We start from the raw sequence: 24,645 nt of genomic DNA on the forward strand, positions 1-24,645 counted from the left end.
TCAGCAAGATTCTGAAAGCGCTTTTAAGTGTCTTCAGATCTACTGGCGGGTGTGTTTGAAAGTTGTCAACGTGGCCTTTAAGGCAAGAAGGACCATGACTGGAGAAATCAAATGCACCCTGGGTGCAGGCAAAGCAGTCAAATTACAAGCAGAGTGAAATCGAGAAGGGAGGGCACATGATAACGCTATACACAGGTGGCCAAACTGTGGCTCTCCGGATGTCCATGGACTACATTTCCCATGAGCCCCCAGGGGCTCATGGGAAATGTAGTCCATGGACATCCGGAGAGCTACAGTTTGGCCACCCCAATTTTGCCAGTAATTGGAGCCTCCCTAAAAGGAAGGAAGGAAGGAAGGAAGGAAGGAAGGAAGGAAGGAAGGAAGGAAGGAAGGAAGGAAGGAAGGAAGGAAGGAAGGAAGGAAGGAAGGAAACATTGATAGATGGATAGGAATGGAGGGAGGATACATTGATGGATGGATGGATGGATGGATGGATGGATGGAAGGAAGGAAGGAAGGAAGGAAGGAAGGAAGGAAGGAAGGAAGGAAGGAAGGAAGGAAGGAAGGAAGGAAGGAAGGAAGGAAGGAAACATTGATAGATGGATAGGAATGGAGGGAGGATACATTGGATGAATGGATGGATGGATGGATGGATGGATGGATGGATGGATGGAAGGAAGGAAGGAAGGAAGGAAGGAAGGAAGGAAGGAAGGAAGGAAGGAAGGAAGGAAGGAAGGAAGGGGGGGACAACCACGGCGAATGCCTGGACTGAGGTGGGAAAATGGTGACATTGTGGGTAGAACCAGGGAAGACCCGGATTTTTGTGTTTACAGAGTAGCCACCCTGGCTTTGCTGTGATCTTTCTGAAAAGATCAGAGTCGAGCAGGGTTTGGAAAGATCTCAGGAAAGTTGGGTGGGGAGGGGAGAAACTGCCCCCCCCCACCCAGTGCAGTTAGAGCAATTTCTCAGTGGAACAGGCTTCTTCATGATGTGGTGGTTTCTCCTTCTTTTGACATTTTTAAACAGATGCTAGATAGTCATCTGACAGAAATGCTGATTCTGTGAACTTAGGCTGATTGTGAGTGGGTGAGCAGGAAGGGATTGTGTCGGTGCCCTTTCTTTGCGTGCCCTTTCTTTGCGTGCCCAGGGAAATGCCAATCGACACTTTGGGATCGGGAAGCAAATTCCTTCCAGGCCAGACTGGCCAGGGATTCTGGTTTTGGATGGAGGGCATCCTCTGGGCATGGAATTGGAGTCACTGTGGGTGGGCAGGTAGTTGTGAATTTCCCACATTCTGCAGGGGGTTGGACTAGATGACTCTGGAGGTACCTTCCAACTTTATGATTCTATGCTGTATGGAAGCGAAGCAGAGGGGAGGGAAACAGCTCTCTGTCTGCATCCAAGTTGGACCAATCACCCAGCATGGTAGCAATCACCATTTCTACTGTCCCACAGTCGTCTTTGCAAGCTAGAGCTGCCAACCTCAACATGAGTCTGGGAGATCTCCAGATGACAGGAACCAGCTCCTTTTAGGGTTGCTAACCTCCAGACGGCACTTGGAGATCTTCCACTATCTCCAGATGGCCAAGATCAGTTGCCCTTGAGAAAATGGCTGTTTTGGATTGTGGACATTGAAAGGTGGACGCTGTTAAATCCTCGGGTTCAGAGGTGGACACGGACACCGGTACTGATTTGAGCTCTTCATTAAGACCTCAGCGTTATGCAAGCAGTACTGAGGACTGCACCAAAACTCCCCAGAAAACACCAACTTATATACACAAAGCAAACGAGGGATCTACCCACCAGTGGCCGCTGTTGGTCAGTTTGGGGGCCTTTTCGCACAGGGATCTTTGTTGCAAATTGTTTGCGGAATGAAAAATCGCCATTTAAAATAGTGGAATTCGTCGTTATGCATACCTGCCTTTGTAGTGGAATCAGTTGCGTTTTTTAGCGTTTCCCACAGGCTTCCGGTCTCGGCAGAAATCGCTAGAAAGGAAGCGCTATTGCCAAGCTCGTCCCGCCCCTGGCCGTCAAGCAGCCAATGGGCAGCCGTTAGCATGCTCCCAAACAGCCCCTTTCCCTTTAAGAAAGGTTTTTTTAAAAAAAAAACCACCCATAGCAACGAATCTAGGTAGATTCGTTGCTACGGAGAGACCCATCCAGCTGCCTAATGTGAGCTGTCGTTTTATTGTATGATCATTTGCACGCTGCCTCGAGTGATAAAAAAAAAAATCCCCCCCCCCTCTCACGGGCCCGATTTTCGGCTGAATTTATTTGTAAAAAATAAAGGGACTTTATTTCAGCAAACGGGCTTTTCAGTGGTTTGTGCTTAGTGACTAAAGGTGAAGGACTGAAGCCAGGGAAGCCTCTAAACAGAAAGAGGCTCGCCGGTGCGTTTATCCCCGCTCGCTCGGAGAAAAAAAAATGGCGATCGCTTCGCCGGAAGTTTGGAGGAGAGAGCCAGGGGGAGGGACTTTGAAGAACCAGCAACAATGGTAACGCACAGGTCTTTAGCGCTACTGTTGCAGATTGGTTGCAGGAGTGTATCGCTATCCGGAGGGTGAATCCACTTTTCTGGATTCCCCTGAAAGCGCCACAACGAAGCGCTTTTTGCTGATTGGTTTCAGGATTGTTGCAGATTGTCTACGACGTCGTGGGTTATGGCAAATTAGTAGCGTTTCCAAATAGCAACCATTGTGCTACTTTGAAGCCGTGCGAAATGGCCCTAAGTTTCAGTTGACTGGATCCAGCAGGTGGGATCTAGCCACACATTGGTCAATTACACTGTGAGCTTTGATCCTGCCTCCAACCTCAAGCTTGGTCCTCGGCCGGTCTACGAACACAACAGATGCTATGGCCTATACCAGGGGCAGTCAACCTGTGGTCCTCCAGATGTCCATGGACTACAATTCCCATGAGCCCCTGCCAGCATTCGCTGTCAGGGGCTCATGGGAATTGTAGTCCATGGACATCTGGAGGACCACAGGTTGACTGCCCCTGGCCTATACCCTTGGAGGAAACGGCTGCTTTGGAGGGTGGATTCCAATGACATTTATGCCAGCTGGTTCCTTCACACCACTGGGGTTGCCAACTCCAGGTTTGGAAATACCTGGAGGTTTGAGGGTGGAGCTTGGGAGAGTGGAGTTTAGGGAGGGGAGGGGCTTTGGCCGGTAATAATGCCATGCAATTATCCAAAGCAGCCATTGTCTCTACTAAAATGACTATTTTAGATAAATATGCATCGAATAAGTGATTCATGTTGCAATTCCTGGGGATCTCCAGCTACCCGACTCCTCAGGCTCCATCCCAGAAATTGCCAGGGATTTCCCAACCTGGAATTGTCACGCAGGTTTCGGAACAACCCAAAGATCTGCTCGTTTTTCTCACCATGGGCAAAAGTGGGGTAAGCCGGTATTCCATGAACAACAGTATTTCTGCTTCCGGGTCATCGAGAGGAACACCGCCAGTCCTTCTGCTTGGGCTTCTCCAATGGGGCAACCATTGGAGCTCCCAACAACCCACCATCCCCGACAGGAGTTGCAGTGTTGGGGGAGTTGGCAAGGCATGAATAAGAGCCGAGGGCGGAACTCTCCGGTGTGGATACAGCTCCACCAGCCAGGTGTTGACACGCAACATGAAGTCAGAGGCCAGCTTTCCTGCAAGGCCTGGGGGTTTGCTTAACTTTTTGGACTCATCAGCGAGCCAGGGGGGGGAAGGGGGAGGGGGGAAAGTCTGGTGCCAGCTCACCACACCACACAGATTTCCTTTGCACAGAAAACCATTTGCAGATGTGACGGGAGAGTGAAGGGAAAGGGGGAGGGAACAGGGCTGAGGCGTCTGGGGAAGTCTGGGGAAGGGACAGCCAGAGAGTCCCTAAAAGAAGGAGTCTTCTCATGCGTAGCAGCCACGGCTTCTCCCCCTTCGTGAGCTGCAGGGTTGTCTTTGGACCGATCCCCGTGCAAACAGCAATCGTCAACATAATCTGAGCCGCATCCACGGCCTGCAGGAGAGGCATCTGGGTGATTTCAGTCCCGTCTCCGTCCTTCTCCCCCCCCTCCCGCACAGTTTTAACCGTGTCATTCAATCTTGCTCACAGTATTATGCTGTCTCCATCTCCACTTTTCTTCTCTTTGTCTCCTAAACAAGTTAATTTTGTGGCAGGGAACAGAAGGCGCAGCGGTCTCCTGTTTCCTGTCCCATCTCATCTGAGACTGAACTTTTGTCCATGTTGACTTCCCTCAACAAAGAGATGCACAGAGTTGCTTCGGCATCTTCATGGCATCCCAAAGATCTGTGGATTTCTTCATCCCTGGTCATCTCTACCTGCTAGGGTTGCCAGTGCTGGCTTGTGAAATACCTAAAGATTTGGGATGGGGGTGGAGTCTGGAGAAGGCAGGGCTTGGGGAGTGGAAGGTCCTAAGCAGGGTATAATGCCATAGAGGGCACCCTCCAAAGTAACCATTTTTTCCAAGAACAGAGCTTGGCTGTCTGTAGAGCTCCAGGTGCCACCTGGAAGTTGGCAACTCTATGGCCTTCCCCGTCTCTCTCATGTCTTGGGGATCACTCTCGAGCCTACAACATATGAATCCTTTTACATGAGATGTCAGGAACTCAAATAATCAACACACTGGAGTGCCTTCTCATTCAGTGGTGGACTCTTTGTGAGTTATAGAATCATAGAATCATAGAGTTGAAAGGGGCCATACAGGCCATCTAGTCCAACCCCCTGCTCAACGCAGGATCAGCCCAGAGCATCCTAAAGCATCCAAGAAAAGTGTGTGTCTCACCACCTCCTTAGGCAGCCTATTCCACTGCTGAACTACTCTGACTGTGAAAAGTTTACCACATCAGTGCTTTATATTCCCACTCTCATGATGGCAGTTCTTAGTCTGACGAAGGGTGCTTGCACTCGAAAGCTCATGCCTTGAATAAATCTTTGTTGGTCTTAAAGGTGCTGCTGGACTCTGATTTTATTGTGGCAAGAGAGTGTTCTGCTAGGGTTGCCAGCTCTGGGTTGGGAAATACCTGGAGACTTTGAGTATGAAGCCAGGAGTGCATTTTTATTGTGCTACTTCAGACCAACACAGCTACTATTTGAATCTAAACCTTTCTATATGCCAAATAGATATAATCCCTCCCCCCCCCCCCGAGTTTTGAGAATCAGCACAGTTTGCGAGGGCATCAGGGAGGGTCCATTGAGTCACTTATCACTGGAGGGGGGCACTCTTAAATCCTGGAGCCAGGCCTGCGTTCCAGGCTTGGGACCAAGATACACTCCATCAAGCAGAGTCACGAGGGGGATGGTAACAGCTCCGACCCGCTAGAAAGTTCCCTGATAGTAAAACAAGCCCCTAAAGGGAAGTCTGGGGTGATCCCGACGGTCTGGCTTTAAATGTTCAGCCTTCAATCCCGATGGGGTGGGGAGAAGGGGCAAGGGAGACATTCTTGGTGTGCCTTTAGATCTGGGGTAGCAAACTGTGGCTCTCCAGACATTCATGGACTACAGTTACCATGAGCCCCTGCTGGTATGCTCTCCAGACACAGTTACAATTACCATGAGCCCCTGCCAGTATGCTCTCCAGATGTTCATGGACTACAATTACCATGAGCCCCTGCTGGTATGCACTCAAGACACAGTTACAATTACCATGAGCCCCTGCCAGTATGCTCTCCAGACATTCATGGACTACAGTTACCATGAGCCCCTGCTGGTATGCACTCAAGACACAGTTACAATTACCATGAGCCCCTGCCAGTATGCTCTCCAGATGTTCATGGACTACAATTACCGTGAGCCCCTGCCAGCATGCTCTCCAGACATTCATGGACTACAGTTACCATGAGCCCCTGCTGGTATGCTCTCCAGACACAGTTACAATTACCTGAGCCCCTGCCAGTATGCACTCTAGATGTTTGTGGACTACAATTACCATGAGCCCCTGCCATCATGCTCACCAGACATTCATGGTCTACAGTTATCATGAGCCCCTGCCAGTATGCTCTTCAGATGTTCATGGACTACAATTACCATGAGCCTCTGGACTTAGAGGTCGAAGCTTACTGTTGCCTGAGGGTCTGCACCAAACCATGCACTGGCTCCAACCAGCCATGGGTGAAAAGGAGAGGAGGGGGGCACACCCACCCTGCCCACGAGAAGGCTATGCTGGGAACCAGAGAATTTGCATGGACAACAGCCATGTAGGACAACGGCCCTGGTAAGGCAGGGGATTAGGTGACATGAAACAGGTGGCTGGGTCCAGTGCTGTAAAAAATAATAGGTAAAAGGTAAAGGTATCCCCTGTGCAAGAGCCGAGTCATGTCTGACCCTTGGGGTGACGCCCTCTAGCGTTTTCATGGCAGACTCAATACGGGGTGTTTTGCCAGTGCCTTCCCCAGTCATTACTGTTTACCCCCCAGCAAGCTGGGTACTCATTTTACCCACCTTGGAAGCTTTAAAACTTATATCATTGAATTTCCATTTTTGTATTAATTTTATATAGTTTTACCTCCATGGCAATCCGCCCTGAGGCTCCAGAGAGAAGGCAGGGAATAAGTGCAAATATAAAATAAATAATCCCATAGAATCAGGAGTGGCTAAACTGTGTCTCTTGGGATGTCTGTATACTACAATTCCCATGAGCCCCTGCCAACTGGGCACGCTAGCAGGGACTCATGGGAATTGTAGACCAGGGACATCTGGAGAGCCACAGTTTGGCTGCCCCTACACTCCAAAGCCGCCGTTTTCCCCAGGGGAACTAATCTCTGTCATCTGGAGATGTAATTCTGAGGGGCTTTCCAGGCCATGCCTGGAAAACGGCAACCTTACCTGTCTAGTCCGCTATTATGACTGACAACAGCTTGCCAAATTCTTTCCCTCTTTGTCGTGAAGAAAGACAGACATTCTCTCACTGAGCTTTAGCCCCACACTGGTGGGTAGCTGGAGCTGTTCTTTCAGTCTTTTCAATCTCTCTGCATTGCTTGCCGTGATTCGAACGAGGCTGCCCGCCCTCCCTCCAGGGCCTTTGCCCCACATTTACCCCCTCAGCCCTGCTCTCTCTGCCCGTGTCGTCCCAGCCCTAGGCCGGCAGAGAGGAGGGGAGCCCTAGTAACAGAATCCCAGATCCAGATCGCTCTCTTCTCCCGCTCGCAACAATCCCTGCCTTGTCCAAGGCTCTTGGCTGGCTCTCAAGGCAAACAAAGTCGATGGCCGCTTACCGCAAAGCTGAGGTGATTCCGGGGGCTGCGGGGCCAAGCCAGGCAGTAGGGGAACAAGGGGGCTTTTGAGGGAAGGGGGCCTTACCCTGGTGAGACAGAAAAAGAAACATCTATCTTTGCATTTTGCCAAATTACACTGTTGGGGCATGGTGAGCGATGAGTCAAAATGGGCACCTCGTTCTGAGCAGAGAGAGGAAAAAGGAACTTGCCCTCGCAGCTCTGGAGGAGACCTCAGAAGTAAAGGATGGTTTTGACTCTAAAAAGTTTCCCCTTCTTGTCCTCCGAAGGCCTCCTCGAGAGATATGGCGGGGCAAGCCCTAGATTCCCTTCAGAAGGCTTTACCCATTTTCTGTAAACTGCTGAGATGCAAGGATGCATTTTCCTGGCTCACCTCTCCCCTTAAGAGCCCAGGGCCTTTGTGCCCCCCCCCTTCTCCAAGAGCCCTTGAAAGGAGCTTGCCACCCCCTCAATGGTAGCAAGAGTCAAGACTCTACTGTCTCCAGACCCAAACAGTTTAGTCCAGGGGTAGTCAAACTGCGGCCCTCCAGATGTCCATGGACTACAATTCCCAGGAGCCCCTGCCAGCGAATGCTGGCAGGGGGCTCCTGGGAATTGTAGTTCATGGACATCTGGAGGGCTGCAGTTTGACTACCCCTGGTTTAGTCAATAATCTGGGCCCAGCACATATGAGACCCACCTATCTCCCCCCCCCCCCCCAAGAACACTGCTCTGCTGATTCGGACCAGCTGGTGGTGATTCCTGGCCCTTGAGAAATACATCTGGCCTCAACCAGGGCCAGGGCCTTTTCAGTCCTGTCCCCTACCTGGTGGAATGAGCTCCTGCAACAGCTGCAGACCCTTCCGGTTTTCCCTAATTCCCTCGGGGCTGCAAAAAACGGAGCTCTTCCGTCAGGCTTTTGGTTGGGGCAACTTGGTGTAGTGGTTAGGAGTTAGGACTTCTAATCTGGTGAGCCGGGTTTGATTCCCTGCTCCTCCACATGCAGCCAGCTGGGTGACCCTGGGCTCGCCACAGCACTGATAAATCTGTTCTGACTGAGCAGTAACATCAGGGCTCTCTCAGACTCACCCACCTCACAGGGTGTCTGTTTTGGGGAGAGGAAAGGGAAGGAGATTGTAAGCTGCTTAAGACTCTGTTGGGTAGAGAAAAGCAGCATATAAGAACCAATTCTTCTTCTTCATCATCATCATCATGAGACCACCTAAATGGGACTCCCCTAAGAACAACCTATCTCTGTAGGATAGGGGGATACAGAAATCAAGATTTTTAGCTAATACAGGCGGACAGATAAACAAACAGACAAATAGAATCTATTGGCAGTCCCTGGCAGTCTTCAAGCAAAGGCTGGATACACACTTTTCTTGGATGCTTTAGGATGCTCTGGGCTGATCCTGCATTGAGCAGGGGGTTGGACTAGATGGCTTGTATGGCCCCTTCCAACTCTATGATTCTGTGATTCTATTCTATGATTCTATTAAAAACCCTTGAGACCAATAAAAACGATAGACTTAATTAATCAATCAATTAAAAACAGTTTTAATATAGGAACCATGAGGAAAGACTGGGTGGGACCTGCATAACCAACCTGTTGGCAGAGGTTTGGTCAGTTTCCAATGGTCAATTGCTTCATCGCCGAAGAGTGAAGCAGCAGATTCGTAATCTTAAAAAAAAATGTTTGTTTAGAACAGGGAACCAGAATAGGGCTGCCACTGGCCAGTTAGCTTGAGATGGAGCAGGAGAAAAGTCCTGCCTTTCATATTGACCAGGTGGTCTTATTTACCTCCATGCCCTGTGAAGCTTCACCTGCCACTTTCTACACTGTAGGTCTTTATTGAAGGGGCAGGATGCTTTACCCCAGATGGTTGGCAAGGCTATATCAAGGGCTATTCCAAGGTGTTCTGCCAGGGTTGCCAGCTCTGGGTTGGGGAATACCTGGAGACTTTGAGTGTGCAGCCAGGAGTGGTTGGGATCTGAGCCGGGGAGAGACCTCAATGGAGTGCTATGAAGCCCACTCTGGAAAGCAGCCACTTTCTCCAGGGGAACTGATCTCTGTTGCCTGGAGATAAGCTATAATTCCAGGGGATCCCCAGGTCCCACCTGGGGACTGGCACCCCTTTGTTCAGCCACTTGAGTTGAGGCCCTGGTTCAGGGGGAATCATAGAATCATAGAATAATAGAGTTGGGAGGGACCTCATGGGTCATCTAGTCCAGCCCCGTGTACTATGCAGGTCTGCTTTGCACACGTGGAGTTCCAGATTCAAAGCCTGCTGTCTCCAGTTAAAAAAGAGCAAGTGACACAAAAGATCAGATCTCCCTGAGAGCTTAGAAATGTGTTGCCCATCAGAGGTGACATACTGACCTTGATTGAGATCAGCCAAGGGCCTGATTCTATCTAAGGCAGCCTCATTTGTTCATCTGCGTAATGCAGAAGCAGCCGGTTTTCTTTGAAAAGGTGGACGCTGCAGTCAACGTGTTTAAAAATCCTCGTCGTGGGCAGATCACCTGACCAGTGGCCAATGCATAGGATACCAGGATTTTTTAGCACCCCCCTGTAAATCTCCCATTTCTTACATTACTCCGGCAGCAGGGATTGGTGACAGACCCATAGAACGAGACAGTCTTGGCTGGTGCTGCAAGTTTTTGTTTAAAGTTATCAAAGTAGGCCTGCTGGTTAAGTAGGGGGGGATTATTGTGGTTTGCACTGACCTCTAGAGGTAAGGCACAATCATTGCAACTACTAAGATAGAACTGATAAGAGTTGATTCAAATGAGTAGCCGTGTTGGTCTGAAGTAGCACAATAGAATCAGAGTCCCATGGCACCAATAAAGACCAACAAAGATTTATTCAAGGTGTGAGCTTTCGAGTGCAAGCACCCTTCGTCAGTTATGATGGTCAGTTCTTCGTCTGACGAAGAGTGCTTGCACTCGAAAGCTCACGCCCTGAATAAATCTTTGTTGGTCTTAAAGGTGCTCCTGGACTCTGATTCTATTGTGGCAAGAGAGTGTTCTGCTAGGGTTGCCAGCTCTGGGTTGGGGAATACCTGGAGACTTTGGGTATGAACCCAGGAGTGGGTTGCATTTGGGCAGGGAGTCTAATGCTGCCCTCCCAAGCAGCCCTTTTCTCCAGGGGAACTGATCTCTGAAGTCTGGATAGGTTTGCCAGCTCTGGGTTGATAAATACCTGGAGATTTTGGGGGTAAAGCCAGGAGTGGGCAGGATTTGGGGCCGGGAAGGACCTCAGTGGACTATGTGTCTTCGGTGGGTTTGTGCCTTGCAATTTCCCTCATTTACAGTTCAGCCCAATGACACAGTCTCCTCCGTCCTCTCTTCTTCCATCCCATCATTGGGAATATTGTCATGTTGCATTATGTGGAAAATTTGGCTGTTTTGCTAATGGGAGGTCGCAAAATTCTGCTTCCTAGAGCTGGCAAATTTCCCCATTCATGATGAAGCCGGGAATTGGTAAGGGTCTACCGCTGTAACTGGCCGTGTCTGTACAGGAGACTGCCTTACCACATGGCCAGGTTCCGCAGGAGTCCAATCTGGAGCAAATGGCTACAGAGCCATGGTGTCAACCGCAGCTGCCTATGCGGAGGCCTTCACATCCCTACATGACGTCTCTGGGGCATGTGGAAGAAAGGGATGACCCTGGGGTGATTGCCATTGCCCTCATCAGGTGTCATTGTGAGTAAACATATAGATATATCTACTATATTCCTCACATTCAAAACCATTTTTTTTGTTCAAAATCCACTTCCTTAGATCTTTATATTCAAAACTTCTCCTTCTGCTTCTGCACTGTAATAGTTTATATGCATTGCAATACATTTATATAGTTTTAAAACTGTTTCTCACTCTTTGTCCCCTGCTTACATAATAAAGACTCCCTCTGTCCTGAGACTTGAAAAAATCGTCAGTTTCTCAAATAAGCCATTAATTTCGCCATTACTGCATAATCGGCAAGTTTATTTTCTCATTCTTCTAAGCGTGGCCAGACATCCAATTTCCATTTTGCTGTGCAGATAATTCTAGCTGCTGTCATAATTCTAGCTGCAGGCATTTGCGAAGTTTCTACTTTTGTAGTGATTTTCCTCCTATACCAAGTTAATAGGAGTGGGTCCTCCCCCATCTTTGTGAAATCTGGACACACACACACACACACACACTGGGGCCCCTCATTGGCCCCTTGGCTTAGATACACAACTGGGAATGGATGAGCTGAGGAGGAAGGCTCTATAAAGGTAGGTACGGTTTACACCTATGCTAATTTTTGTCCTTTCTTTTCTGTATTTCGTATTTTGTTGGCAAGCTGGTATAGCTCGCCATCTTACAGGGTTTTAGTGTTTTTATTGTTGTGCTTGTAAACCACTAGTCCAGGAGTGGTGGTATAGAAATCCAAATAATAAGAAGGAAGGAAGGAAGGAAGGAAGGAAGGAAGGAAGGAAGGAAGGAAGGAAGGAAGGAAGGAAGGAAGGAAGGAAGGAAGGAAGGAAGGAAGGAAGGAAGGAAGGAAGGAAGGAAGGAAGGAAGGAAGGAAGGAAGGAAGGAAGGAAAATAGATGTATAGAGAGGGAAGGAAGGAAGGAAGGAAGGAAGGTGAAGGAGGAGAAGGAGAAGGAGAAGGAGGAGAAGGAGAAGGAAGAATGGCTGCCACCTCATGATGACCCCTATATTCCATTCTGTTGACTCAGGCTAGCCCGATCCTGCCAGATCTCGGAAGCTAAGCAAGGCCGCCCCTGGCCAGTATTTGGATGGGAGACCTCCAAGGAATTACCAGGGGCGTAACCTGGAGTCAACCTGTGAACATCTCTTGCCTTGAAAACCCTCTGGGATTACCATAAATCAGCTTTGACTTGACGGCACTTTCCACCACCACCACAAGGGCAATATGAACCCCCACCCCCAAGCGACGTATTCTAAGCACACTTAGAATATTTTGAGTGTGTTGCCCCTGATGGTCCCCGGGTTTTGGCCACTGTTCGACACACAGCCTTGGACCAGATGGGCCATTAGCCGGATCCGACAGGGATTCTCTGCTGTTATGTCCTCAGGCCTCCTCTCCGTTTGCACCACCGCCTGAACATTCCCTGGCCCCCACGTCTTCAACAATTGTGACAGAGGCAAAGTTCTTTTAAAATTTATTGTAATGTGTTTATTGCACTTCAATATTAGACAAAAAATAAACTCTTCTCTCTTTCTTTTCGGCATCTTTTGCGAGCCTTTGGACTCCCAGCAGCAGTAAATAAAGACCTCTCTATTTTCCTTTATTTTGCAGCAAATATACTCCACATTAAGGAGGGAATTCTCTCTCTTTTATATATATATATATATATTTCTCATACCTTTTCCCCTTTTAGATTTCTAAGAAAAGTGCAATGTTTGGTTTCATTTCAAAGCAAACAGCAGCAGCGGCGGCAGCAGCAGTGTCCTTCCCACCCTGCCCCAAAAAAACAACATCCTTATATCATGCACACAGGAGGGTGACCGTACATGCCATGACGTCTCCTGTACATGGTAATGTGAACACCTGATATGTATCAATGCAGAGAACCAGGCCATGCCCAAACCGGGATCCCACCGGAGAGAAGATGGGAGTCCATGCTTCCCGCTTGGTCCCCTCCCTTGCGAATTCAAAAAAAGGGGGAAGCGTTTGGGGGTCCTTCTTCCAAAATCACACAGACCGAGGGACCAAGGAGGCAGGGAAAACACGTTACTAGGATGCTTAGTAGTCAGGGTTACACGGAATCCCTGTGCCTGTAGGTGTACCACGTTTAAGCCTGCCAGTCCTCGATGGCAATTGAGGAGCTGCCAAAATCAGCAGCACTTAACGCATCAAAGTCGCTTCTCAGACCAGAATTGACGTGGCTGTGTCACGTGACGTTCTAGGATCGCCCTGATCTCTTTGGTCCTGGGAGGATTCCTAGAGCGTCGCTTGACACATTAAAGTCACTCCCAGGTTTGGAAGGTTACTGCCATTTCCCCACTAGGGGAGGGGGGGGAGGAGCTTTGGTGGCCTGCCAATCATAGGCAAATGACATCCCTTATGATGTCCCAAATGTGAGAATAGATTCCATGGCTCCCTTCTGCTAAGTTTTCCCCAACAGAAAGGACATCCACCAATAGGAAATGACTTTCCAACTGGAGAAAAGCCTTTCTTTCTTTCAGAAAGGAAACCTCTTCTCTGCTGGAAGACACTGGTCTGCCACCGTCATTTGGAATTTGGGCCTCGGGAACCCAGAAGCAGAACTCCCAGAGATCAGCGGGTCGAGCTTCAGGGCTTGGCACGGCTTCCCGAGTCTTCCAGGTGTCCCTAATTCCACAGCTAGCAGACGTGGAATTAAACTGTGCAAATTAATGACATTTTTTGTTTCATTTGCATAACTTATTCAGGTTGCAGATTTTTGCATTTCTTGGCACAGAATCCGGTTAATTTTTAAGTGCAGAGTTAGACATAATCTCAAGTTTGGGGAACAGGGGAAGCTGGAACCAGGGCTTCTCACACCTCCTAGGAAGAAGGAAAGCCCAAAGGGAGAATGGAACCATATATTGGCCAAGGAAAGCCCAGGTGCCTCCCCATCCTCCTGATCCTACTGTGGGAAACCCCTTTCATTCAAATGAGGGCAACCAATAACAAGCCCTGCTTCACAATGGCCCCACCCACTTTTTGAGAAGCTCAACAGCCGCCATGGGGACTACTGGCAGGTACATGGTGCCCATGTACCCCAACATGCTGGGGAACCCCGGCATGGGAAGCCATGGGAAGCCATACACTGGAAATTTGGAAAGGGATATTCACAACTTTAAACTTACCGGGAGGGGAGAGCACCATTACACAGAGGGAACCAGCGAGGTTGGACAGAAAGGTATTTAGGAGTGCTTGTCTTCCTTTGCTTAGCCCTTTCTTCCCCAAGGCTTCGCTAACCTTTCCCTGTCTCTCTCGACCTTCCTCGACAGGGAAGGAATTCCTGGCTCCTTGAGACCGTCTCCCGCCCCGCCCCGCCCCCCCGGAGCCCCCAACTTGTGCTTGCCTTCCGTTTGAACGGCCTTGCCGAGAAACCAGCCCCAAACCTCATCAGGCATCACCACTCCCCTCTTCAGTGCAGTTCTGTCTACGTACTGGTGAAAGTTCCTCGTGTGGCTTTGAGACGTTTTACAAAATATACATTACAGAGTTACCCACATCGGACGAGACAAAAATAAAACAAGGATGTGGCCCCGTTTGCTCGCTCGGGAAGGGGTGGTAGAAACGGGCTAGTTTGTGTCGTTCTACTTTTGCTCTGCAGTTACGTTATCCAGCAAAATCTGCGGTATATACTGAACGGGTTTTTTTTTAAGACCTAGCCCCCACCTCCATGCAGGCTACTCCTTCTCCAGGGAACAAAGTCCAAAGACGCCTTGGGGCTAGGGTGGCATGCAGCTTAAGGAAGGGAACTAAAGGCTTTCACGTCCCGAGAGCTACCGACCGATACTACTATGTACAATACTCTCCTTGTCTTTATATATACAGAATAGAACCTCAAGACAATATCATGGAGGGGGTGGGAGGGAAACGGTGCATATATAAAACGCACATTTAGAAACAAAACAGTACAATGCATGTCCGGTTCATTTGCTTGACCTCCTCTAGCAAAGAAATGATCTTCAATCCACCCAGGGCCCCCGGAGAGCGCCGTCCGGGCGACGCGGCTCTTCCTCCTGCATCGGATCGCCTCACCGGGGAGGGATCTGCTGTAGCAGATCCCAGCTGTGATGGACGACGGGCTCCCCGCCCTTGCCGGATCCCTTCTGCTCCTCTCCTGCCGTCGCCTTCTTTCAAAGAGCAAAATTTAGTCCAGTCTTGTTTGATTCGGTTGTTACGCCGTACTTATACCCTCCCGCGTCTCCTTGGGTTTAAGAGGCTGACTCGGTCGACGGGGCTTAGGGGTTGATCCGGAAGGCTAGGAGTTTCTCTGAGTGCTGGTTGTTGAGGGTCCTCAGGTCAGGGAGCCGGAGAAGCAGCTTGGGGAAGAGCGTGGAGTCGTCCGGGTGCTTTTTGGTTACTAGAGTTCTCAGGGCCCGTATTAAAGTCTCCTGGAGGATTTCGACGGCATCCACATCAGAAATGCCGGAGCGATCTGCGGACCGGAACAAAGAGGTTAGAACGGGAAAGGTGTGGACAATGAGGCAGTTTTCTACGAGTGCTTCCCCAGAAAAGAAAAAATATTCCGCAGGAAACTGAAGGTAAAGGTAAAGGTATCCCCTGTGCAAGCACCGAGTCATGTCTGACCCTTGGGGTGACGCCCTCCAGCATTTTCATGGCAGACTCAATACGGGGGTGGTTTGCCAGTGCCTTCCCCAGTCATTACCGTTTACCCCCCAGCAAGCTGGGTACTCATTTTACCGACCTCGGAAGGATGGAAGGCTGAGTCAACCTTGAGCCGCCTGCTGGGATTGAACTCCCAGCCTCATGGGCAGAGCTGTCAGACGGCTGCCTTACCACTCTGCGCCACAAGAGGCTCATTGGGAAACTGAAAGAGCTATGCTATTTACTAGACAACTAATATCAAATTTCAGAGACCCAATCTTGCCTTTTTTAAAAAATTGATTCATTATATTTGCAGCTCCTCTTTATTGGAAGTGTTCAAGGCAGATTACAATCGGAACCTGCCCTAAAATAAGTCAAAGCTATCCAGCCTGAGAAAGTAGAAATAAAACAAAACCAGGGGAACAGCAGCTGTCCGAACCAATGACTTCAAATGTTCCACTTCAGTTTATTTGCTCCACTGGTATTCCACCTTTCTCCCAATGGGGACCCAAGGCGGCCTACATCACATTCCTGCCCTACAGTTTATCTCTCAAACATTCAGAGAGGTAGGCTAGGCTGACAAAGCATGACTAACCCAAGGTCACCCAATTTCCCTCCATGGCGCAAGTGGGGATTCGAACCCAAGAGCCTCAGATCTGTCTTAACCACCACACCACACTAGCACAGGAAACCTCAAAGGTGCCCCTGGCTCAGCTAAATCTACTCCCACTGGCTAGCAAGGGTTCCCAGAATGCCATTAATGCATGTGCTGGCAGGAGCTCATGGGAACTGTAGTCCATGGATCTCTGGAGAGCCATGAAAGCCACTGAAACACCTGCCTAGGATCGAATGCATCATTCTCACCACCCAAGCCCCGGCCTGATTGTGGCACCATGATAGAGCCAACGCCTACCTGCGGAGACAAGCACCACGGCCATGAACAGAGCCATTTCCTGGGCATCCAAGCCCAGGGAGCTGAGTTTCTCGCTGAACTCAAACATGGCGTCCAGCAGGGATCCCATCCCCATGGTGCGGAGGCTGCAGAGAGAGTACGTCTCCCCACTCAGGAAGGTCACCACTTTCTCCTTGGGGTTGAACAGGGAGGAGAAGCGCACCATCAGCACCTGGGGAGGGAGAAGAGGCAGAGAAACTGTGAGAGACTGTCAACGTCAACAAACGGTGGCACCATTTTAGAAGAAGAGGAGGAGTTGGTTCTTATATGCTGCTTTTCCCTACCCAAAGGAGTCTCAAGGTGGCTTATAATCACCTTCCCATTCCTCTCCCCACAACAGACACCCTGTGAGGCTGAGAGCCCTGATATTACTGACGAAGAAGAAGAGTTGGCTCTTATATGCTGCTTTTCCCTACCCGAAGGAGTCTCAAAATGGCTTACAATCATCTTCCCTTTCCTCTCCCCACAACAAGCACCCTGTGAGGGAGGTGAGGCTGAGAGAGCCCTGATATTACTGAAGAAGTTGGTTCTTCTATGCCACTTTTCTCTACCCAAAGGAGTCTCAAAGTGGCTTACAATCATCTTCCCTTTCCTCTCCCCACAACAGACATCCTGTGACAGAGGTGAGGCTGAGAGAGAATGTGACGCAACTAAAAGAAGCAGTGCAAGATCAGAAACCGTGGCAACAGCTGAGCCATGGTGTCGCCAAGCATCAGACTCAACTGACTGGCTGACATCACCATCAACATGGGCAGATTCATGGAGGCGAGGTCTATCAAGGGGCACTAGCCATGGTGGCTGAGGGCGAGCTCCACATTCAGAGGCACTAAGACTCCGAACCCAGAGCCAGGAGGCAACATCAGGGGAAGGGCTCGGCCTCTTGGCCCTTTTGTTGGCCCTCTGGAGGAACTGGCTGGATGCTCGACTAGAAGACCTTTAGTCTGATCCAGCAGGGCTTTGCTTACTTTCTTAAGAAAGTGAATCTGCAAAAGCTTGGGATACTTGACCCATTGACAAATTATTCTCATTTTAATGAACATTTTCATTTATAAAGGGGGAGGGGAATGAAGTCTCTAGTCCTTGTGAAGGAAGCAAGTCCTCCAAATCAGTATCTTTTGCTACCCTACCTGGGAACCCCACCCCACCTTGCCTATCCCCAAAGTGGCCCTTCGGAAAACTTTAATCTTTGTCCACAGTATGTCAGTTAGCTGGATTCCCGTAAGGTACGGTCCTCACAGAAGTGGCGTTATCCAGAATGTCAGAAGAACGTGCAGCAAGGATGACGGGCCGACTGACCTGGAAGGTGCCGGCTTTCAGCAGCATCACTTGGTCCTGCTGGCAGAGCGACTGGAAGCCCGGGATGCTCTTGGCAAACTCCACCACCTCCTTGACGGCCGGCGTGAAGCACTGCGAAAACTCCTCCCACACCTGCTGGCTGCTCTTGCCGTTGCTGCAGTAGGGGATGGCGTTCAGGGGGCATGCCTGCAGGGAACGGGGAGACAGACAGGGACGGTTTAGGTCAGCAGGGGTACAGCTTCTAGGAAAAATCAGAACCATCCTAGTGGGATTCCACGTTCTCAATAAACTGCAGAGTTTCTAACCAGGGCCCATTCCGCACACATAGGATAATGCACTTTCAATGTGCTCTGGCAACTGGATTTTTCTGTGCGGAACAGGAAAATCTACTTCGAAAGTGCATTGAAAGTGCTTTATCTATTGTGTGCGGAATAGGCCCAGGGCTCTGAGTTTTGCCTTGCGAGGAGAACTGCCACAGAACATGATACAGGCAAACCGGACTGTTTGTTGACCTGCTTGTTTATCAAAAACCATTTTCCCCGGGGCATGTGACATAATCCAAATTGAGCCTCTGTTATATTTACAACTGCAACATCTGCTGGGACCTAAATATGGCCCTGCCTGCACAAAGTATTTCAGAATCCCCCTTGCATCTTGAAAACTCTCGTTGAATCAAGGCAGAAAACGAAACCTAAAAGATTGACTTATAAGTCTGGGAATGAGCTGCCAACAGGGCCTTTTTGGAACTGGCAAATTAAACGACCCTCTTCCACCAAGTGTGGAATGAATGGGCCCCCTATCTGCACTTTACCCCTTCCACCTGAACCAGGGTGGTTCTAATTTAATTTGTAAGGGGTTGATAAATTTTTAGGAATATTTGTATTTGATTTTAATGATGTTAGTCGCCCTGAGACCATTGCTGAAGAGGGGCGCGACCTAAAAAAGCACACCCCTAAATAAATGAATCAGTTAATGAATGAATTTTATGTCAATTAATAAATAAATTGGATATGGAAAGTCTCAGAAACGAATGGAGTAAAGATTAAGATTGCCCTGTTTTGTCAAAGCAATGGAATAGGGCCCTAAATCCTACAGCTGTTGTTTTGGTGGACTTTAAACTGTGGCTTATTCTGCAAAAAATTATAGATCAAGTTTGGTAACCATGTAAGTCTGCCTGCAGCGGCGGAAAAGAACAAGTGTCTTTTCTACTTCAAAAAAATATATGTTTAGGATACACTAGACACCATGGAGCCTTTTTAGTAAAGGTCTAAGTAACGTGTTTAATTGTTGGTGCTCTAATTTAGAAGACACAGCTGTTAAACATGAGCGTAGGGCCTGTCCAGTTATTCAGTCTGTCTTTGAGTAAGTGATTACTCATATCACTTTTGTATTAGGATGTTAATTGATCTTGAGGATGTTTATGTACTTTTAAACTAGTCTCCTGAAGATTAACTGAGGTTCGGTGAAAATAAGTCCTCTGTGCTCAAACTGTTGCTAAATGACTTACGTTACAACACCAGAGATGTAACTGTTTACCATATCGACCTTTGAACATATGGCATATAGACAATAATTATACGCAGACTTATTTTCAGATATTTGGAAGACTTTTATAGGTGCTTCTCTGTGGACTTGGCACCACTGTTGTTACATCTTGTTAATTTTTAATTTCTTTTTTCTGTTTTGCAGTAAAATAAATGTTAACGTTTTAAAAATTACTAATCCAAATTAAACCTTGCAATTTAACTGCCCAAATTCAAGAGAGTCGTTTCTTAAAATAAAGGTTCCAAGCCACAAATGGCCTTGAAGTGGCACCCTTTAAACTAGGCATCTAAATTAAGGCAATGGCTGTCCACCAGCAGATAAGGGATAAATACTTTGTGCATGCTCAGAGACCCTCTCATATTTATTCATTCTCAGGCCCTTCAGTGGAAAGGCCTGGCACTCAAATTTTCGGTCCCTGCTTCAAATTAAAGCCCACCATGGCTGCAGTAAAGATTTAATGGCTCGCAGATTTACTGTGTACAATCAGTCATACCAAGGTTTCACACTGACACGGTCACTAATTTCATATTTCTTCAGTTAGGAAGATCAGTGCCCTGCTTATAATACCTCAAGGCAGATTCTGCATTGCAGGTTCAACTGTCTGGTTTAAGAACTAGTTCCCTCACCTCGGTGAGGGGCAGCTAAAGAACCCAACCCAACAAAATCTCCTCAGCAGCTCCCCCAATTGCACGGATTCTCCGAGGGAAGCCATGAGAGTTAAAGTGGTATAAAACCAGCGTAACCCTCAGATTCACCCAGCCGGAGGGGGATTCCAATAGCAACTCCTGCCCAATACTCAGCTCCCATTTCTTCCCAAATGTCCGCCTTTAAGATAGTACTTATACCCCTCCTTTCAGGACAAATTAAGGCAGCTGCATTATGAGCTTCAGAGGTCTCTCCGATGCAATTTTTCCACACATGCACTAAATACTACCTGGGTTGCCCAGCCTAGCCTGACCTTGTCAGATCTCTGAAGCTAAGCAGGGTCGGTCCTGGTTAGTACTGGAAGGGAGACCTCTAAGGGTCGCAATGCAGAGCCAAGCCACTGGCTCTCCATAAGTCAGCCATGACTGGACAGGGGAAAGGGCTGCTGTACCTCCAAGAAACAGCAGGGGGAGCACAGAGCTTTGCTAACGTTTTGAGTCCGAGCTCTCCTGCAGCAGATCTGGGCCCCATTTCTTGATGTGCGGGATTTCCTAAACAGCAGCTCAATACGGAGCTCTCATTTTTAAAACCAGACATGATGTGGCTCCAGTCAGAAACCGTATCAACGTCCCCTTTTCAGGTTGCTTGGCCCCTCACCACGCACATCGACAGAGATTTCTGTAGGAATTCATACACAGGGCAAGGCGGAGAGAGAGCGTCATCTCCCTGCTTGGGCCTGAGAGGAATCGGAGATGTGCTCTTTTTGAACATGGAGGATCGAGCAACCATCCTGGCTTCTCGCCATGAATGCCTTGCTAAACCCTCAGGGGCCACAAACGGCCTAAACGTCAGCAGCTGTCCCAATGTGCCATAGGAAAAAGAAGAGTTGGTTCTTATAGGCTGCTTTTCTCTACCCGAAGGTGTCTCAAAGCGGCTTACAGTCGCCTTTCCTTTCCTCTCCCCACAACAGACACCCTGTGAGGGAGGGGACGCTGAGAGAGCCCTGATATTCCTGCCTTCCCTTTCCTCTCCCCACAACAGACACCCTGTGAGGGAGGGGAGGCTGAGAGAGCCCTGATATTCCTGCCTTCCCTTTCCTCTCCCCACAACAGACACCCTGTGAGGGAGGTGAGGCTGAGAGAGCCCTGATATTCCTGCCTTCCCTTTCCTCTCCCCATAACAGACACCCTGTGAGGGAGGTGAGGCTGAGAGAGCCCTGATATTCCTGCCTTCCCTTTCCTCTCCCCATAACAGACACCCTGTGAGGGAGGGGAGGCTGAGAGAGCCCTGATATTCCTGCCTTCCCTTTCCTCTCCCCACAAAAAACATCCTGTGACGTGGGTGAGGCTGAGAGAGCCCTGATATCAAATTCTCCCCCCTGTCCAGGTACTTACGATGCCTCTGCTGGTTGTCCCCCGCCAGGGGCAGCCCCTCTGGGCGTTGGTCTCGGGGTAGCCATAGTCAAAGGCCGGGTAACGGCCAGTGTTCTGCAGGTAGCCGGCCTGCTGGGCCTGGAATATCTCGTTGCCGAAGCCGCGGGGACTGTTGTCCACGTAACCGGGCGATTCCTGGGGGCCGTAGCTGGACAGACGCAAGGTGGCCGACTCGTACTGCCCGTAGCCGTAGGAGTTGTTGAGCTGCTGGTCGTTGTAGTTGGTCAGGGGACAAGCCTCGGCCCCCGGAGTCCCCCCGCGCTTGCCCAGGCGGTCTTGCCCGCTCACAAAGATTTCGTGGTAGGCCCTCGAGATGGCATTGATCGCCTCCTCTTCCTGGACGCTGGGGCTGGGCGGGGCGTCCGCCTCGGGGCTGAGGCCCACGTCCATGGGGGCCTCGTTCAAGCTGTTCATGTAACTCTGCATCTCGTCGAGCAGACGCTGCTTCTCCCTCTTGGGGATGCGCCCAAAGCGCACGGCTGCAGGAGGAAAGGAGACAGAAGGGGAGGGGAACGTGAGCACCACTGGGGAGGACTTCAGTGAAGGGGAGCAGGGGCAAGCCTGACTTTTTTCACACCCTAGGACGTGGGTGGCTGAACTGTGACTCTCCAGATGCCCATGGACTACAATTCCCACGAGCCCCGGCCAGCACACACCCTGGGAGAATTTTAGTCCATGGGACTCATGGGAATTGTAGTCCATAGGCATCTGACGCAGCCACCGAACCAAGGCAGTCGTCTGAACTGCATCCCAGGAGGGAAGAGCGCAAGGGAAAGGCAGGGCCAAGGCCCCACAAGACGATCCTGCCGATGCCAACCAGAAATCCCTTTGGCTCAGGATGGGGCTTATCCAGCTAGGGCCCCTTAAGGACACAAGCACATGAGGGCGTGATTCATTAGCCGTGCATGGACAGGCGGTATGGTATAGTGGTTAGAGCAGGGGTGGCTGAACAGTGGCTCTCCAGATGTCCATAGACTACAATTCCCATGAGCCCCTGCCAATATGCTGGCAGGGGCTCATGGGAATTGTAGTCTATGGGCATCTGAAGAGTCACCGTTTGGCTACTCCTGCCCTAGGAGTAAGAGCACCGGCCAAATTTCTCCCCTTCGTTATTCCACTAGGCTCTAGCAGCCCTGTGGCCCGAAGACCTCCCAGCAGGTGAGAGGAGGCTGCATGACCTTTCAACGCCCTTGGCGTCAACCGAGAGATCGGATTGGTTGGTGCTCAGATCAGGTACGCTGCAGCATGAGACAGGCGTCCCGCAGTCCCTTGGGGATGGTTTTGCATCTCGGGGTTGATGTGAGCGTCTCGTTTTGACGTCGCTCTGCCCGAAGTAGAAAGGGCTGGCTGCAAAATCCAAGGAGCCTCTGGAAAAGCCGAAATTAGCAACCCGCTTCTCAAGCTTCTGGGTAAATCCATCATGTACTCAGAAGAGAAGCCGGGACCATTAATCAAAGGCTGGACCGCTTGCTCTCGGCCCTAGAGTGGCTCTCCCTCCCCCTCCTTCTCCATTGCTCTGGAAATCCTGGCTCGGAAGCATAACTCAGACCAAGGTTCCCATTCATCAGCCCAGGATTTCATGACGTTCTGCCCAGTCAGAGGACACCAAGAGCAGCAGCTATTCAAAGGTTTCTGCCTTCGAGCTTTCCCGGTAATTGTGCGCCTCGGGTAAGAGTCTCGATCCTTCTTGCCCTTCTCCCACCCCTCCTTCCCAGGTATTTAAGGAAGAGGGAGCATTCTTGCTATCAGATGCCAGTAAGGCAGTTGTGCTCCTCCTCACAAAACACAGCAGAAACGCAAGTCACCAGAGTCACTCAGTGAACTCCAATTTGCAAAGAGCCACCGGAGCTCCTACATGAATTTATGGCTCTCAATGAACACTGCAGGGTTTCCTGCTATAGTTCATGCCATAGTACAGCTTGATAGGAAAAAAAAATTAAACGTTGAGAGGAAGAACTTAAGCTTCCCCTCTCATGGGTGACTCCGAGGAGTCATCTATCTGGATGCGCCACCCCCGGCCTCCCTATATATTCCAGAGAACTTGAAATCTACACCTTCTCTGGAATAAAGGAGAAACAGAGAGTGTCAGATAAGATGTGTCCCCATCGGACATCATGTCATGCTACCCGTGTTGGAGGAAAATCTTAGTATGGCATTTGCCCTAGAATCATGGAATCATAGAGTTGGAAGGGACCTCCTGGGTCATCTAGTCCAACCCCCGCACCATGCAGGACACTCACAACCCTATCACTCATCCACTGTCACCTGCCACCCCCTTGAACCTTCACAGAATCAGCCTCTCCATCAGATAGCTGTCCAGCCTCTATTTTAAAATGTCCAAAGATGGAGAACCCACCACCTCCCAAAGAAGCCTGAGGAACCGCTCGGATTGTCAGGAACTTCTTCCGGAGGTTGAGACGGAATTTCTTTCGAATTAATTTCATCCCATTGGTTCTGGTCCATCCCTCCGGAGCAAGAGAGAACTGGCCAACGTCCGTCCCTGGCTCTGTTCAGATACTCACCGTCCCTCGACATGCCCACTGCCAGACACTTCTTGAAGCGGCAATGCTGACAACGGTTGCGATTCATCCGCATGATCATGCAGTTTTCGTTCTTCACGCACATCTTGTAGTTGATGTTCTGCTGGATGCTCCGGCGGAAGAACCCCTGGCGAGCAGAACAGGGAGGAATTGATTTAGCAGGTGGGAGCTGGGAAGCTGCAAGAGTACGTTTCCATTTCAGTTTTAAGGACTGCCAAAGCCTTAAGCCGAGGAGAAAGCTTCCGGCTCGGAACCCTGGCTCCCTTCTAGATCAGCGGAGGACCGAATTGTGGATATTCAGAACTCTGCATGTGCTCAGATGACCAGTGAAGTAACAAGACGTGCTTCAGCCCTGCCTGGCTTGACTGCTAAAGAGAGGCAGAATGCTGGGGACTTGGCTTTTCCATCGGCATGTGGAGGGTGTTCACCCTCACACATGAACACACAGGAAGCTGTCTTGAATCAAAGCACACCATCAGTTCCCTAGGGACCCTGGTAAGGGTCTTTCACGTCCCCTACTGCCTGGTCCTTTCAACGAGATGCCAGGGATTGAGAGGGATTTAAGTGCCGTCATTTCCCTCTTCCTGCTGCAGACCCTGCCAGTTCACCTCCCATGCTGCCCCTAAGGGTCCCCTGTCTTGCAGGAGCTCAATTTTGGGGAGATCTGCAGGATGCAGGATGCAGTGAAGTAGAACGTTGGCTTCTCCAGGTACCAGGAC

General features: G+C 49.8%; 1 protein-coding gene across 1 annotated transcript in view; it reads right to left on the bottom strand.

The window, feature by feature from the left end:
* Positions 1 to 12,346: 12,346 nt before the first annotated feature.
* LOC143833377 (nuclear receptor subfamily 1 group D member 1-like) overlaps positions 12,347 to 24,645 on the bottom strand; it is a 43,540-nt gene continuing 31,241 nt past the window's right edge. The window contains exons 4-8 of the mRNA XM_077329118.1: positions 23,909 to 24,053; positions 21,348 to 21,865; positions 17,764 to 17,949; positions 16,429 to 16,639; positions 12,347 to 15,345 (exon numbers count right to left, since the gene is read on the bottom strand). Of these exons, the coding sequence (XP_077185233.1) occupies positions 15,149 to 15,345; positions 16,429 to 16,639; positions 17,764 to 17,949; positions 21,348 to 21,865; positions 23,909 to 24,053 (1,257 nt within the window). The 3' untranslated portion in view covers positions 12,347 to 15,148. The remainder of the gene's footprint in view (positions 15,346 to 16,428; positions 16,640 to 17,763; positions 17,950 to 21,347; positions 21,866 to 23,908; positions 24,054 to 24,645) is intronic.

The sequence above is a fragment of the Paroedura picta genome, chromosome 3 (genome assembly GCF_049243985.1).
Source record: "Paroedura picta isolate Pp20150507F chromosome 3, Ppicta_v3.0, whole genome shotgun sequence".
Lineage (NCBI taxonomy): Eukaryota > Metazoa > Chordata > Lepidosauria > Squamata > Gekkonidae > Paroedura > Paroedura picta.